General features: G+C 42.0%; 1 protein-coding gene across 1 annotated transcript; it reads left to right on the forward strand.

Moving 5' to 3' along the window:
• Window positions 1-5,633: 5,633 nt before the first annotated feature.
• On the forward strand, window positions 5,634-16,180 carry zgc:112183 (ras-related protein Rab-37). The gene is made up of 9 exons (XM_010744052.3): window positions 5,634-6,498; window positions 7,346-7,456; window positions 9,361-9,402; window positions 11,073-11,139; window positions 11,331-11,383; window positions 11,742-11,807; window positions 12,451-12,507; window positions 12,591-12,667; window positions 14,225-16,180. The coding sequence occupies exons 1-9, from the start codon at window positions 6,388-6,390 to the stop codon at window positions 14,328-14,330; spliced, it is 690 nt and encodes a 229-aa protein (XP_010742354.1). The 5' UTR covers window positions 5,634-6,387; the 3' UTR covers window positions 14,331-16,180.
• Window positions 16,181-18,067: the final 1,887 nt, after the last annotated feature.

Here is an 18,067-nt window from a genome sequence, read left to right on the forward strand (position 1 = left end):
CAGCATCAACATTTGATGAGGGAGGCAATGAAATAGTAATATGTTGATTTCACGCTGGATGCGAATGTCCCCTTCAAACAGTGAGTCATGCACACACACAGCAGTTCGCCTCTGGTCTGCATCATTTGTACTCGAGGGCCAGTCTGTGCTTGTACCCACTCACAGTGTGGAGGAACGTCTGTCGTCGACCTCAGGAAACATTTATTTTAATGCTTGTTAAAACAGCCTTGTATAAAAGTGTTATCATAACCAAAATGTCGCTGTTATTTAATGGATTATTGAAGCTTTTTTTCTGTATTTGCTGTATAAAAAATGTTGCTTTACACAGCATTTTAGAAGGCTGCATCTTCGAGGAGAGCTCTGCAAACATCCAACTTTGAAGACTTTCATCCTGCTCAAACTGTCAGGACTTTATGTCTTTAATGGGATTGCAAATGTGCAGAACTTGTGGATGTCAGTGATTACAGTGAGCGTATTGTGAGCCGCGGAGCGCTGCATGCTGTAATGCGGCGCCATATGTATGCTCTTGACTACAGATAAGAGGGAGGCAGCGGGGGCCTCCCTGCTGTAGGAGGAGGAGGAGAGGTGATAAATGTCAACGTGCTGCATACGCTAGCAGCCCCCAATGAGATGATAACCATGACAACAATGCCGATTGATGCCACTGCCGTAGGGTCAAATCAGCAGATCCCTGCTGGGGTGATACATGACTCTCGACCATGAGAACTGACGGTTATCACAACAGCAATGACGTGTGAGAGCGAGGTTTGATTTGTGTTTGGTGAACAGTGGTGGAACGAACATTTAGATCTATTAGAAGAAGAAAGCGTTATTAACCACCCAGCCAAATTTGAATGATTAAAAATATCGATGTTTATGAAATTACGCGTCGAAATAAAGTAGTATTCTCAGCTTCTCTCAGGGTGGCCTCAGCGTGTCATCGAGCCACCCTTTAGGACCGCCTTCGAAATCCTGGACTGAAAATTGGTGAAAAACTGTTTTAACCTCTGACTCCACATTTCAGTAATATATCATTCAAAGTCTTTTTTCATGTTTTCAGCAACATATTTACTGTATTTTGAAAGAAATCTCAGAATTGCCTTTACACAGACTTTAAGTAAAAGTAGCAATAAATGTATATGTAAAAATAGATCACTACAAGTTAAAGTTCTGCATTTAAAATCACAGTTACAGGATTTTAAATTATAATCAGCTAAATGTACTTAAAGTGTCAAGTGTAAAAGTATTTCTTCTGCAGAAGAAAGATATATTATTATACTGTATAGATTTTAGTGTATTTAGTAATCAAAGTATCATTTTACTGTTCTGTGGTGGTGGACTGATGGCCGGAGAGGTGCTGGTTTGCCACCTGGGCAGTGCTGAGGTGGTGGACTGGCAGCCAGATGTGCCAGGATGGTCGACCGGCAGGTGGAGATGCAAGTTCACCTCCTGGGCAGTGCAGAGGTGGCCGGCCAGCGGACAGAGAGGTGCCAGTTCACCTCTTGGCATTGAACTGTTGAGTTGATTGATTTTATTTTAGTGTTCAGTGTTACAAGTGACTAGCAGCAACAGCAGCCAGGATGTCCACAAGTCAAATCCTAAAATACAGTTCCACAACACTCAGTCTCCACGACAGAAACCTCTTTCTGTTGGATACAGTGTTTTAATTATCATGAAGCTTCTATAAATCTTGCTAAGACAAACCTCATTAAAGCGACAACTCAAATGTCACCTCCAGACAACCAAAACAAATCAGATGGATTTTATTTTTTTTTCAAACAGATGGCTCCTCGAGTCACGGGGCAGTGAAACAGAAAATTAAATTCACCCTCATCAACACCAAGATCACAGAAAACACAAAAATGCAACTCTTCAGGAAAAAGTTCATATCTGACTAACTTAATAACAAAAATATATATTTTAAAACGTTACCTGCTGCAGCTTTGAAGACTAGATATTTATAAGAAGTGGTGTACTTCAAGGTTTTTTCACTGTTACTGCACCATGAACTCAGAATATTCAACATCTTTTTTAATTAATTTCTTCCTTTGCTGCACAACATGTAACAAAACACTGATTTGTTTATTCATATTGTTAATTAAATGTCTGATTTCTTGAATTAAATCTTTTACATAAAGAAGGTAATAAAGAAGCTTCACCCAAAATAAAATAGGAAACCAACCATTTCTGAACATATTTAAGGAGAAAAATAACTTACAAAACTCCAAATATATCTCATTGATCCAGCCAGAGGCTTTCTTGAATTCAACAAAACAAGCAAACATTGTTGTTTTTATCCTCCTCTCAGTACAGAGGACGAGGCATCGATATGATCAATACATGCTCTGTTTTTTCTGCTCGTCCACCATCAATCCATGAAACTCTAAGCCTCATTATTGCGGATGTCTGAATACTATTTATAGACTTTTACCTGACAGAGTGATGCCTCCTGATTTATGGTTTATGGTCCACATACATAATAAGGGATGTATGATATGTTCCTGCTTCTTCTGTCCGATAACATAACAGACCATTTGTTTTTTTGAGGGTAAGACAGGCTGACATGTAGTGAGCAAAGATGTATCTTTTTCACTCCTCTTTGAGGGACAGGTAGTACGAATCGCAATTGTGTAATCTTCGTCTGAAATTGTGAAAAGCGTTCACACCAGCGTCGACATGTTTGGCTCTCTGGTTAACACTGTGTGGCTTCAACCATGTACAGCAGTTTGTCAGCAGTTTAAGTCAATAAAAACAATGTTGGCTGTATTATAAGTATAAATTTCACATTTTGGACTGATATATTATCATGCACCTCTAGTAATAAACCCACTCTGAAAAGCCTTTTATCATGTAAAATATTCTATATATTTGGTCCTCATTAGGGACGTCCTCTACACCCACAGCTTTATTTCTGTTCGCTTTATCTACTCCCCTCTGCACTTTCTTTACACTGATCCCAATATTCAGCTCATGGTTTAATTTACAGATTTAATTTAAGAGCTGACCGTTAAGCTGAGGAGGGTTATTACATCCATACAAATGACTATAATCTATTGCACACATCTGGCCAAATGAGGATTCACTGTACTGTATTTAGTGCAGCCTCTGGGTCGGTATGTAAATCTGAGGGGTCACAAGATGAAATTTCTCTTAAATATTGGGTCATTTTAGCTCTTCGGGGGCCTGAACAGTTAAAATGAAAAATGAAAATAGATGTTAGTGAAACAGCTAATAAGACAGAGACAAGACAGTTTTTTATATCAGAGGCAAAATGTTGGTTTTATCTTCAACAATGTGAGCTTATTATGTGTTTTAATTTACAATCTTTATCTGACTGTTGTGCATTAAAGAGTATGATGCGTCTCTCTGCAGTGAAGTAGACATATTAGGTGGCATTAAATGGAAATATTACTTGAGTTAATGCACTTCCTTTCCACCACTGTTGTGATTAGTATTCCCCTTGTGGCTGCAGGAACAAAGAAAGAACATCAGCCTGAGATGTGAGCATCCGTCTTTGATACATGAGCGCACAGACCCTTCAGTACATTCCCAGCTCACCACTGCACACTGCCCTTTCCTTCCTGAAGGCATTAATCCAACCTCCAGCCGTCACATTACATTACAGAACACAGAGCTGTGCGCTGAGCGACACATGAGCATGTACAGTAACCTACACTATGTGCCCACACAGTTGTTCTGGCCTCAGGCGAGGCGATGAGGCATCAGTGGTGGAGCTCAGATACATGATGTCGCATCTTTCTGTCTCTGCAGACAATCCTGGTGGGAGACAGTGGAGTGGGCAAGACCTCTCTGCTGGTTCAGTATGACCAGGGCAAGTTCATCCCAGGGTCCTTCACTGCCACTGTCGGCATTGGTTTCACAGTGAGTCCACACTTCCTGCCCTCTATGAACCCTCCACCTCCACACTGAATGTGATTTGCATTCATTTCTTTCTGTCTCACCCCTTTCCCTTGTATTCCTGTATATTCTCTCCCCCCTTCCTGTTGTGTTGTTGACTTCAGTGTTGAGGAAGACATGACAGAGGTGCAAATCTCTCTCTCCCTATGTGTCAGAGAAGTGTAACATGAATCAGTGGTGTCCTCCAGTGTGGGATGCGGCATCTTCTCGCTGCATTAATTTACGATCCATGACACTCTGTGCATGTGTTGGTGGTGTTTGCATTCTTATAGCTAATGATGCCAAAGCTATGATTGAATTACTGTGAAGAGAGCTCTCCTAATCAATGTCATGGCGGCAGGCTGTTTGCTGCTGGATGTTTGTAACAAAGCTGTTTTAAACAAGACTGATTTGACGCCATGTGACACGTGCGGAGGGGAGGGTGACTCTGTGTGGCAAGTGGATGCACGAGGAACAAACAGGAAAAGATGTATGGCTAATTTAGTGTGTGATTTCTCAGCCGTGGCAGTGATAACTTTGGTTTTGTCGTTGCCGTCGGAGTCGCACAGGAGGCAGAAATGTGTGAGGAGAGTATGAAATTGGCTTTTCCGTCTGGCATTTGCATAAGTTTGTGTCGGTGTTTGATCCAAGGTTCAAAAAAACCCCTGCAAGGAAAATACATGGAAATACAATATGTCACTCTACTGCATACACAAGTCAAGGGTGAGACAGCACAGTACACTCTAAAAAGCTGCGGTTGCCAGATTCTTACCATAATGAAGTATAACCTTTTCTGCACTGACTAAAGGGATATTAGTACTGTTAATTTTTATTCAAGGTTGGCGTTTCATTAGTGTATAATCGCCTGAAAATAAGAGTTTTTATTACTTTATGACCCAGAGGGAGTGGGTCCTCTTCCACAGAGTCTGCCATGTTGCACTGTTATATTTCTACAGCAGCCCATAATGGACAAACCAAATACTGTCTCCAGATATGTCCTGTACTCAGCCACCATAGTTTTTCCTACATGTTTAGAAGGAGACAGTGAGGCGAAGGGTCTTCACTGTGCTATCTGCAACCTAACCGCACACCCGCCCTTTAATCATCGTTTATAGTTGCACTTCTCATCACCTCTTTCTAAGAAACGACCATTAATAACAAATCAGTGACACTCGTTGTTTTGTTTTTTTAATGAAATCACTCATCCGTTCACTCATCTCCTTCTACAAATGTTTTATCATTAAATCCACGTCATGGAGGCGAGATGTTGCCTGCAGCTGTCCATTAAGCAGAGCGATGAGTTCATATGTTTGAACAAGAGATTACATGTCAGTTACATAACATAAGTGATCTCTGGCCCTGTGTTATTTAGACTTGTCGCCACAAAGAGGAAGAGGAAGAGGAAGAGACGCGCCTCATCCTCCCTCCCTTCATTGAACACTGGGGGGAGACAAACACTGCAGAAATGAAAAGATCCATTCGCAATTGGGGGGGACCATTTCAGACATGCTAATTAAATGAAGGGATTGGGGATATTTATAGGATGGTTTGAGGAGAGTGTTGGATAATTGTTTTCTGTAATGAAGGAGCTTTAAAAATAATGAAGGAGAGACACTTTAATGATGATATAAGATGTTTTTGACAGATATTCTTAAAGGAAACATTTGGACACCCTTTGCGCGCAGATGCGCCCTTTTACGCACATTTACGCACAATCCCTCCCTCCCTTAAAGTACAGCTTATCTCTCTTTAAATGAAGTGTATTTAAACTAGCAGGTCACAGTTTCAGCCTCCTTCCTCCCCTCCGGGTTTCTGACTCTGTGCTCTGACCCTCTCAATGATCGAGCACCACCTGTGGCGGGTGAGTCAGCCACCGGCGCAGATCTGACCTCTCGCAGCCGTTTTTGTTTTGTTTTTGTTTTTTTTAGTGGGTGACAATGTCAGCCTGAAAGACTCTCCTGAGGAAGAAAAAAAAATCCAGAGCTTGGTCCTCTCACACACTCTCAGTTAATCATCTTCCCACGCCAGGATGCACCGCTCCTCTCTGCACAATCAGCTAAATGTTTCCGCATGTTTGTCATCGCTGCTTTCTTGACAGCTCCGCGTGAGACACCGAGGCTCCTCCACCAACCAACAACACCATCACCCGCACCGCTGCTGCCTGATTTGTTTGTCAAGTTTTCATCGTCGCTTCCGTTTTTTTTCTTTTTTTTTCTTTTGTCACTCTCAAGATATCAAGGTGTGATTATAACCTCGAGGATCCTCATTTTGTGGCCACGCGCAGTAATGCGAGCAGCAGAGAGGCTGGAGGCTCGCGGACACCGGGACTGAGCGGCGGAGATCTCTCACAAGACACCGTGTGCGCCCGTGCGTCTTTCTCTGTCTCATTCATTCTTGGACACATCTCGGAGATATACAAAAAAACTGTTTGGGTTTGTTTTGTTTTTCTTGGCTCTCCTGAAGCCTGCACCTATTTTTCTTGGCATTGCGATGTCTACAAGAAAGACATCGTTGACGGACAAGCAGACTAAAAACGGCACATCAAAATATGTGTTGGAGAGATGCGCTTCTATTAACGAGTATTATGATATTGCGTTCAAGGTGTGTATTTCCGTCTTGTCGTGTGTGTGTGTGTGTGTGTTGTGTTCGTCTCTACATTTTAACTGTAGGTTTGACACACCTGCAGCAGGAATATTGACTCTCATGCTCGCCTGGAGAACTACCAGTTGACTAGTCATGTCTTTATCCTGATGAGACCAGGCCATGTTCAGTGTTTGCACACACACACTCTCATCGACCTGATGCTTTCATTTGTATTAGAAGAAGTCCCTCTGAGCCTGTAAATCTCTCGAGGTTGCTTTGTCCGCCCTTTCTAACATGCACATATTTGCTGAGGGTGGACTTGTTGCTCTTTTTTTTTTTTTGCCAAACCCTCCCATCAAATAATTATAAAAGCAGCGCAGACACACCTGTGACTTTTCCACAAAAAAACAAAAGAAGTTAAATTCAAGTTTAACTGAATTACTATCTTGTATTATGTTGTGTGCGTGTGTGATTGTGTGTGTGTGTGTTTATGCAGGTATGACTCACTGTTTGTGCTTCAACATGCTGCTGCTGCTGGATGGGTTGTATAATTGCACATCCTGTTGTTGTAATTACATTGATTAGTTTTGGAGAAGGATGCACGCTGAAAATATGATGATAGTTGACTCAAACATCTCCAATCCCACCACCACTAAAACCACCACCACCTTTCTCCAGTATTGGCAGAGCGCCACATGTTTAGTGGCAGCTCAGTCAACAGTGGATCACAACACTGTCGCGTTAACCAGCTGACACCTTAACCGCACTGTATCATCTCCATGATCTCAGACACGTCCTCCCTCTCTCCAGGCTGTCAGTAACCTGTTTGTTTCCCCTCTTCTCTGGTCGTGGCTTTCCGCTCTAGGTGATGCTGCTCGGAGACTCGTCCGTGGGGAAGACGTGCGTCTTGGTGCGCTTTAAAGACGGGGCATTTCTTGGAGGCAACTTTATAGCCACCGTTGGAATAGACTTTAGGGTGAGAGAGATGCTGTCAAACAGCCACAGACTCGCAGAATGACTCATAATATTCTCATTATTCCTGTGTGTGTGCGTGTGTGTGCTGTTAATGGTGTCATCTGTGTTGTATTCTTGTTACTCTGGGCGGCACGGTAGGTAGGTTCTTGGTTTGAACCTCAGCTGGAGCCTTTCTGTGTTCCACAGTCCAAAGTCAGGCACTTAATGGGTTAATTGGTGACCCTAAATTGTAGAATGTGAGTGTCTCTATGTGTCCTCCACCTCTCGTCCTAAGTCAGATGGGATCAGCTCCAGCTCCCCTCTGCGACCCTGATGAACATGGATGGACGTGTTCTTGTTACTCCTATGAGGAAAAACAAACCTACAGCAACAAGAGGTCCACTTGTCAGAGCGCCATCGGCCCAATTATCACCTCATCTCCACGCACAACACTTCATCATCCTGCCACGATAGCACCAAATGTACAAACCCTCTTGCCAATCAGTCAGGTTCACAGACCACTTGTGCTGCGAGGCGCCGTGGACAGCTTCATAAATGTCTTGGCAGATGCCTGCCCACGTCCCCGTCTCTCCTGGGAAAGATTGGCTGCAGCTCAACTGGAGGGTCGTGGAGATGTCACAGGCTGCTGACAGACAGACAGACAGATAAACCTCATGCACACAGTGACTGTCACTGAATCTGGAGATGATTTCTACTCTGTATGTCTTCCTCTGCTGCTGGGATGTGCATAAAAATAGACAGTCTGGAGCAGGTGGTCTGTGCACACACACCCCTCCCCTCCAATCAATGCAAAACACTCACACTAATGTCGAGTCAAGTGGGGGTGAGTTGAGGAGTGAACTGCATTCATAAAATGCATTAAAAAGGGAGCTGACACTGGTTTACACTTGAGCAAACATGGATGTATTCGGTGTCACATGAATGGCTGTTAATGTACTCGATTACCTTCAGTGTTCCTGCTTAGAAACATCTGAGAGAAACAGTTGAGGTTGTCCTCTGTGCATGGACAGGCAAGGCAAGGCGGCTCATAACATGGCTGGTCTATTTTCGGCATGCTTCCTTGTAGCAGTTACTCAGCATGCAGGCTCCTCTCACGTCATAATTGGGGGGAAAAAAATGGAAACCCATGGCAACTAATGCAGGGGTTGAACCATGTCCATACTGCCAAGGCAGTGCGGATGCAGCAGGTGGCAGCTTTGGCGGCCCGGTGACGGGTTGAGACACTGTTACTGTGTTTTTGCATTTCTTTGGGTGTTTTTGTTCTCTTGCAGGAAAGGCAGAGACCTTATCACTGATATGAAGTCATGAAGTGTTGCAAGAACATTTTCTAGTCTCACTTCCTTCATCGCAACATACCTCCCCTCCCCCCATACTTGTTTTAGTGGTTTTCTGCTGTGCAAGGTTAAAATGCGGTTGTGGCTTGGCTCTTTTTATGCACGTAGCAGGTCACACTCCTAAAATACCTGTGAAACAGAGCATGTCGTAGCATGCATGTCACCTTCACCTTCATTCTTTATTTTTGTTTTTGGTGCCAGTGACAACATTTAGTCTGTTTTAGGTAGGGTGCCTAGACTATTTTAGGCCGATCCATCCTCTGCAGGAAATCAGAGGGCACCCCCACAGGGCTGCAGGAAATTAACGGGGGAGTCAGTTGTTACGCTGCCAGTCGTCTTTCTCACTGTTGTGTAATTAAGTCTAATCCCAGGACCTTGTTGTGTGGGTGTTGTAAATGACTTTCTCTGCCAGCATTGAAAGCCACTTTTAGTTTGTCTTGTTTCTTTCACCACCACCACATGCAGAGAGTCTCTTTTTATCTAAAGTCTGCCGTGATGTTCGTCATTCACTTCAATCTCTGAAGCATATGGTGGATTGTCAGTTCTCTCACGGCTCTTCTCGTCTCTGCAGAATAAAGTGGTGGATGTCGACAACCTGAAAGTCAAACTCCAGGTGAGAGCATGAACCTTTTCTCTGCAAATCATCTCATCCTTCTTGCAGCTTTCCACCTAAACTCATCTGGGAGATTACGCAGAATCAAAAGTCATTTACAAATAACAGTTTTACGCTCACTTGGCTGTCATTGTTTGAATTGCCAATCTAATCACAGTGTCTGATGCTGTATTACTATATAAGCGACTCTGGAGGGTTATGTGCCAGCAGCAAGCTGCCCGTCTATCATCATCATAGCCTGTTCGCTCGACACTGAGTAGGAGGCGCTAAATTAGATTCCTCTGCTCGTTCGTGTAATTTAAATCATTAGCCTTTTTATTTTTTGTTGCATGAACGCTGCTCATATTTAAATCCTGGGATTAATTCCAAAATAGGCTCCACCACCAGCAGCAGCAGCAGCCTGACTGGATTAACAGTGTGACAGATGGAGCGGATATCATCCTGGATTTTAGACAATAAAAAAATAAAAAAATCATTGGCTAGATGTGACCTTAAAACAAAAAACAAATGTGTTTTTTTTAAGCTTTCTATCTAAAACTATTAACAGTTACCTATTTATAATATAATTCAAATTAAATACATTTAAATATGTGATTTAAAATAATCCATTCATGAACTGCACTCGACTCAAAAGCTAAGATGGCAGTTGTTGCTATGTTACTAGGCTAGGCTAGGCTAGGCTAGGCTAGGCTAGTTAGCCTGCCTTTTAGCATGATTTTGCACGCTGACTTACTTTTGTATAACAAACTAAATCACCAAGATGTTAGCTCATTAAAATTGGATGTACTTGAACACAGAACAACATTAGCAGTCAGCTGTTTGACAGTTTAGTTTGTTTTGTTTTTAGTGTTCAGGATGTTGCCACTCGCAGATGCTAGGCTAGTTAGCCTGCCATGTAGCACAACTTTACACGTTCACACAAACACAAAATTATTTATGTCCTTATTTGAGGATAACAAACTACATATAAATATATATAAATATTAAATATATAATTTAATTACATGTTGATCATCAAAATTTAAGTATTCTAATTACATAAAATAGCTAGAGCTAAATTTAGCTTTAGCAGCTAACTATTTGATTGTTTGAACTGGTTTTTATCCATTTCCATGAAAATAAATGAATGTTCAGTTATAACCAGGTTTGGGTTTTTATTCAGGTTTAGCTACTGGCTTATTTTGGTGAAATAAAAACTAAAAAAATAATAATTTAAATCTTTGATTTAGTTTTGGTTTTCCTGCCTACCTAAGCTAGGCTAGTTATCTTAACTTTTATCATGACTAATTTAAATCAGATTTAGTTTAATTGCTCATTAAAAATATCACATTTCATATATAGGAAACAGCTAGATGGTGATAAAAAGTAATATGTCTAAAGTTAGCTTTAGTGGCTAACTGTCTGGTTGTTTCAACTGTTTTTTTTTTTAGCTGTATCCATTAAAATACATAAAAGTTTAAACAAATGCCAACAAGTCAGATTCCTGTGTAAACGTAAATGTTGGTTTTGTGTTATTTTCTTTGGATTAAATATATAGTTCCTGCATTTTTGCAGTATAATTGCATGTTTCTGCTTTCGTCTTTGGCCTTTGCAGGATTAGCTGAATTGTTGATGATGTTCAGCTTTTTTTCACGTTTGCCGCTGTGTAATTTTGTGGTTTGCTAAAACAGATCTGGGATACAGCCGGCCAAGAGAGATTCCGCAGCGTAACGCACGCCTACTACAGAGATGCCCAGGGTAACCTTTGCTTTTCATACTTTTACTTCCTCGTGCTCTGTATGTGTGTGTTAGGTAAGACTAGTTTTTTATTAATGTGAATAGAAAGCGTGTGTAGGTGTCTTTCTGTGTGTGTGCATGCATGTTACATAAGATGATTTGCGGATAACAATAAAAATGCGAACAGACTGGTTTTCTGTTTCCTTTTACAGCCTTACTCCTGCTATATGATATCACCAGCAAGCCATCATTTGACAATATCAGGGTAAGACATTCTCAGATGACTTTGTCCCTCTCTCTCTCTCTGTCTCTCTCTCTTCATTTTCACTTCCCAAATGCTCTCGAGCTGAACGATTCACTCTATTTACATGCAAAGTACCAACATTTTCTTTGGAAATGACATGATGTTATCGTTCGCTTTCCCAGTTTAGGTAATGAAAAGCAATACAAGTGTTCAAGGATAAGAGTGACTCAGTCTCTTCATGAGTGATTGAAGGGTGATAATCATACACAGTTTGGTAGGAGAAGGAGAAAATGCTTCGTCTTTAAGTGGTGGCATTTGTTTTGTTTATAGACCAATCTTCCTCTCTCTGCATCTGTCTGTCTTTTGTTACTTTTAAAAGGCCTGGCTGACTGAAATACACGAGTATGCCCAGAAGGATGTGGTCATCATGTTGCTCGGCAACAAGGTGAGCAAAGCTTCTTCTTTTTTTGCGTTACATAAAAAAAGATCAGGAGGATAACCGGTCGCTTTCCTCAGCACAATTTTGACACAGTCTTATCACACTCACACAGATATGTAAATGCTTAGAAGAAAGAAAAAAGCCTTCATCACTCGCTTATTTGAACATTTGCAGCCTTAATCTAGCTTGAAGTTCAACACACCCGTTGTTATTTCATCATAACTGGGTGGAATTCATTCAAAACAAAGCCGCAAAACTCGCTTTAGACCTCCCATTTCCTCCACAATGCTGCCGGTGATGAAAACGCAAATTTCCGTGCAACCTCATTGCTAACATAACCAGAAGCTCCCTCTGGTGGCTACTCACCCTCGTCCACGGTCATAGATGTCAGCAGATCCGTTTGCTGTGAGAGCAGCAGGACCGGAGGCGTCGGTCTGTGGGAGTGCTGCTCTTCTGCTAGAGGTAGACTTTCTGACATGTCATCAAGTCTGAAGAAGGAGCTACAGCTCAGCAGCCGGCGGGCGCAGCTGCCAAATAAAAAAAAAAAGGAGGACGTGCAGGCTGACACGATGGTGCATCATTGTAGCTAACGGCATGGTGAATCTGTGACCTTTGACTTGTTTTTCTCCTCCCCACTGCTGTCTTACAGTCAGACATGGCCGCAGAGAGGGTTGTGAAGACGGAGGACGGAGAGAGGCTGGCGAAGGTAATGTGTCACGCCTCCGTTAGGTTATATTCTCGACAACAACAGACGCTCCACTTGATCATCTAATGTGTGTCTAATCTCAGGAATATGGCGTGCCATTTATGGAGACCAGTGCGAAGACGGGAGTCAACGTGGAGCTGGCCTTTCTCGCTATAGCAAAGTAAGTCTGGAGATCAGTGTTTCTGAAATGACTGTGTGTGATCGTCATCAGCAGGCAGCTGTGTTCACTGAAAAACAGTCCAAGTGAACCGAGCAAAGCATTTAGCATTTAAAGAGGCAAATATGTCACTCGGGAGTCGAGCAGAGCTAAAAGAGAAGAGTGAATGTTGGGCTTAGATTCATCAGGTGTCCAGAAAAACAACTCCTGATGAACGATGTTGCTTCTCGTCTGCTGGATGTGCTCTGCTACAGCTCTTTTGTACCCAAAGCGAGACGTATTAAAACTTTAGTTTGAAAGAACTCGACTGGTCTGACCTCAATCCTGTGCGATACCTTTGGGATGAACTTTTGAGTCAGGACTTATCAGCCAGCATCAGTGCCCGACCTCGCTAAAACACTCTGAATGGGAGCAAATCCCTGAAGCCAGAGCGGAGGCTGCTCTCGCTGAATATTAATATTATAAAGAAAAAAATGTCCACAGAGGAGAGAAATCCCCGAAGGTGTGTCGTGTTTTATCATTATTCTGAGCACTGAGGCCTCGCCACTTTTGTTTATGTTGGAGACAGATGCTTGAGAGAAGCGACGGCTGGAAAGTCTGTCCAGTTTGAGAGAAACGAAACAAACACACTGGGGTGTAATATAGATGTTTTTGTACTTTTCTCAAAAGTCGCTGACAAGTGATCCCAAAACTAATATTTTACACTTCAAAAGCTACATAAGTTTTTAAAATTCACTTGTCACAGCAGCTCGTACACACACGGTTGATAAGAAATGACTCATAAATAAGAAACATATAGGACAAAATCATGAAGTCTGACAGCTGTTGGAATAAAGGACCTGCGGTCGAGCTCCTTCTTACATGGTGGGAGTAGCAGTCTCAGGAGTTCCTTCCTCTATGGAGTCTAAAGAGCAGTCCAGGACAGAGCTGGACCTCTTGACCACCAGTGTCATAGAAAGGACCTCAGTCTCCTCAGAGAACATGCACACTCCACAGCTACACTCCCTGATGAGGTTCGAACCAGGAACGAGGAAGTTTGTATTTTAATCTGCTCCACGCAAACAGCCGACGTCTCTGCGTCTACCTGTTATTCCTGCACTCTAATAGCTTTTCACTGATTTGTTTTTGATTTGTTTGTTCCTGTTGACTCATCGTGATGGGATTGTGCACGTGCGAGGCTCCCTGCTGCTCTAACTGTGTAATTTCTGTATTTGAATCACTTCCTCGTGTACACACTCTTCTCACTGAACGACAGGAAATATATATAAAAAAAGATTGTTATTTAGTCTAAAAATGAGTGTTTGCACAGCGTGTTCCCAGCGCGGTTTAAGACAATAAAGCAGGTCTTCATTCGACGGGTATTTTAAGTGCAAGTTAGATAAAATGATTCATGCCAGAGGCGTTTTGATTAAATCTCAGTGCAGAGGGATGTTTCTCTCCCTCTTGCTTCCTTTCTCATTTTCTTGATTTGCTCACCCTGTCTGTGCTGCATCCCACACATCCACCTCCCTCTGTTTATAACTTCCTGTATCTCTCTCTCTCTCTTTCTTTCTCCAACAGGGAGCTGAAGCACAGAGCGACACAGCAGCCCAGTGATCCCAAGTTTCAGATACACGACTACATCGAGTCTCAGAAGCAGAAATCTGGCTGCTGTGGCCTCGTGTAGCTGATGCTGATCACCAGGCAGAGAGAGAAACACAGAAAGAGAAAGAGAGTAGAGAGAGAGAGAGAGAGAGAGAGAGAAGACAGAGAGAGAGAGAGGGAGGGAGGTATAAATGTCTGCTCTCTTACCGAAAAGCCAATCCCAGCACCAAACCTGAGAAGCGGACGTCCTCGTCTTCTCCAATGAGCTTTTTAACCGAACGGAAGTGAATCCGGATTGGCCGCCATCCCTTATCTGAAATGTGAATTTAAATCTCTTTTATGTCATGCGTAGAAATGTTTGTGGTCTTTGTGGTGACAGTTGTATCAAACTTACAAGTCAGGAGTTACAATCTGAAATGCTATATCCATCTGCAGGGACAAAAACATGCGTGTTTCAACTCAATTTTCAATTAATTTTCAACTCAACTCTGCACAAAGGCAAACCTGTAATGTAGAGTGTAAGTGTGTGACGTGACGGGGATGCGTGGGACGAGAGGACGGGTTCTTTTAAGCTCTCTTTTTCTTAGTATAATATCAAACAACTCTGTTAAATGCAACAATCATAAACACAAGCAAGCGAATCTTTCTGTGCTCACTTCTCGATCTTTGGCTCTTCGTCTCAGCGGATTTCTGCTATGGCGAACAAGAGTCTGTCACTGAGCTCAGGTGGCATTAACCTTAAGAAGTTAACCTGACTCTTGAGCATGCACCGTACAGAGGCAGGGGAATTTTGGGGAATCGAGTTAACTCTTTGAGTCCTTGTTTGTGAATCATAGCCATGGCTCAGTGTAGCACAAAGCTGCTGTCAAACTCTCTGTCTCTGTTGGAAAGACGGGGGGTCTGACAGAGCTTTGAAGATCACTAGAAGCATGTTTACGGCCTTTTGAGAGGGTCACTGTGAGGGTGGCAGGTTAACGGCTCGACGAGGAGAAGCTCTGTGGTTGGAGCCACACTTCATCAGCCCTAAATATCTTGTTAAACTCTGAATATAGCACAGTTATCGGCAGGCCCATGTGCTGTGTTTGCTGCAACTGTAGAGAAATAAACATCAGTCATGTACAGCGTTGTTTTTTGGCGCTTATCGGGCTCGTTAGCGCTCCCTGCAGCTTCACGTGAACCAGTGTTCAACCAGTGTTTTGGATTTTACACCTTGGTTCAACATTCGTTGGAGACCGAACATTTAATTCCACGCTTATAAGCTAATTTAGAGATTAAAACATAGTTTTTACACACGATATGTGTCTGTTTTAACCAAGCGGTAACCTCCGCGTCTGGAAAGTAAAGCCAATGCTGAAGTGCCAAAAACTGCAGTTCCTCAAACGTCCACTTGAGGCTGGCTACAGAACGAGTCAGTCCCCATAAGCCCCCATGTCCAGCATTCTTTATACTGTCAGTGGTGTAAAATGCCAACAGGAATCTGTGTGATTATGTGTACAGCACATAATAAAAATCACTTACCTAAGGCTTGACCTCGTGTTTGTAATGAAACAGTTAGCATAAGCTCGACCCAGCGGCAGCAGCGTGCTGCAGATCGACCCTCTTCTCTGACGCCTTTTTCATCTCAGTGGAGTTTGCAGGCCTGACTCCTGATAAATGAGTTTTATATGAACAATCAATACAACTGTCGATGTGGATATAGCATTTTGCCATGCAGCTCTGAGTTTGTTTTCATCCCGGGCTGTGAAGTGAACACCCACCCCCCTTCTGTTTTCTTTTTTTGGCCTTACAGTCTTCATCATTATTCATACTTTGATAATTCAGTGTGTTTGGAGAAGTGGACTTCAGTCTCACAGTCAGATTGTAGCTAAAATGATCCCGTCTGTTCACATCTGTACTGCTGTTAGATAGAATAAAGCCAACGTTTTGAGGGCGCTGTGTGTGTGCCGTCTGTACATTCAATCCAGGGCCAGTGATCCTCACATTACATTAACAAACTGTTATTAGTCTTTGCTTTGCTTTGCTCATATTTTGCCATTCACGCACACCAAACCTAACATTGTTGTGTCTCCTTTGAACGATGGATGTTGTTGTACCGAAGCTGTATTTGTTCATCGTGTAAACTCGTTTTCTTTGTACAATGTTCATTATGAATGTTTGCTTGTCGAACTTGCTTCAATGTCACATTTGTCCCTCTTCTCTGAGGCGTCACGGTGATCACAAAGTGCCATGAAAAAGTGCTTTGTTATCATATTATATATATAAAAAAATATATTTTGTAATGTATGTGGTGTCGTTTTATTGAAGTCAGTCTCATCTGTGTGTCTTGTGTGTGTGTGTGTGTGTGTGTGTTTTTGGGGTGGGAGTGACAGGATGTGTTGAGGTTAATGAGCCACTATGTGGCAGCAACTACCCTGTTTATTCTCTGTGTCACAACAGAGGAGAGTATTGTGTTTAAGCAATTAGACAGGCTCAGCACATGTTGATATTTTAGAGTTTGTTTCATGCTGTTATGCACTGAGGTTGTGTTCACGCGTTGGGTGAAGTTATTAGTCCACTGCACACCTGAACGCACCTCCTCCTCCCCCACATCACATCTCTGAGTCACGCTGCACATTAGGGAGCCCTGTGTCTCTCCTTTACTGTGGATTAATTCAGCATTTGCATGACTTTGTGTTAACGAAACTGACAGCTGAATGGCCCCCTCGAGTGGTTATCAGTACTGAGACTGAGAAGATCCTCTTATCAGGTGTGAAAGCAGCTGAAAAAGTCAAATCCTCCCCGAGGTTTTGAGTCCAGCAGCTTCCTGCCGGGCTCTATTTTTACAGACGTGCCACTCAAATCAGTGGACAGCTCCAAAATGATGCACATATTAATGCTAATTTGTGCATATCAGCTCCAAAATGATGCACATATTAATGCTAATTTGTGCATATTCATCATTAGAGGCAGTGCATAAACATCTTATATAGACTCAAGAAAAGACTTCTGGTTTATGGTGAAGGAAAATGATACAGATCAGATGATTTTAGGTGTGCTAAGGTCACAGCATAATCACAGACAGACACTCTGTTATTTACGTCCCTCTGACTAAATTATACAGACATAAATAAGACGCTTAATTGAAACATGGTGGACCCGCGGAAGAGGATCGCGGCATCTGCAGATATAAAGGCTTCATTCTAAGGTAACAAAACATTTAAGATATTCACTAATGAAAACATAGTTATTAATATTATAATCAGTTTCTAGAGGAAGCTAATATACACACTGGACCTTTAATGTATGTTTACTATTGAGTTGTAGTTTCACAGCAGTGTTAAACACTATGCAGTCCAGTTTAACACTACTGCAAAACCACAACCCATCAGTAAACAAATAGTTACATTATACCTCTCTAAAAAGCCTCTAGTCAATAATTTTATATATATTACTGTTAAAATGATAATTTTTATGTATTTATTGAACTCATTATTATTGTGGTTGTGGTGTGGAACTTTGTAATGTGTTTTAAAAGGTGCAATAAAAATAAAGTTTATTATTATATAGATAATTATTATTATTAAAGTAGATTTTATTGCTGGATCACACTGGATTGTATAAGTCTACCTAAGGAAGTGTACTATAAATCGACATATGTATAATATATATAGCAACATGATGTTATATTTAAAAAAACCTTTACAGCTTTATACTCTTCCATTCTGTCCATTTCCTCTCCTGCTGTCACACTCATTTATCTGATCTGTATCATTTTCCATCACCATAAACCAGAAGTCTTTTCTTGAGTCTATATAGGATGTTTATGCACTGCCTCTAATG

Source organism: Larimichthys crocea, chromosome XII (genome assembly GCF_000972845.2).
Source record: "Larimichthys crocea isolate SSNF chromosome XII, L_crocea_2.0, whole genome shotgun sequence".
Lineage (NCBI taxonomy): Eukaryota > Metazoa > Chordata > Actinopteri > Sciaenidae > Larimichthys > Larimichthys crocea.

Excerpts from the sequence above, each read along its gene's own strand:
- zgc:112183 (XM_010744052.3), top strand. The coding sequence starts at position 6,388 with ATGTCTACAAGAAAGACATCGTTGACGGACAAGCAGACTAAAAACGGC. Across the intron at positions 11,140-11,330 it reads CTACTACAGAGATGCCCAGG|CCTTACTCCTGCTATATGAT; the intron begins GTAACCTTTGCT and ends TTCCTTTTACAG. Across the intron at positions 12,508-12,590 it reads ACGGAGAGAGGCTGGCGAAG|GAATATGGCGTGCCATTTAT; the intron begins GTAATGTGTCAC and ends GTCTAATCTCAG.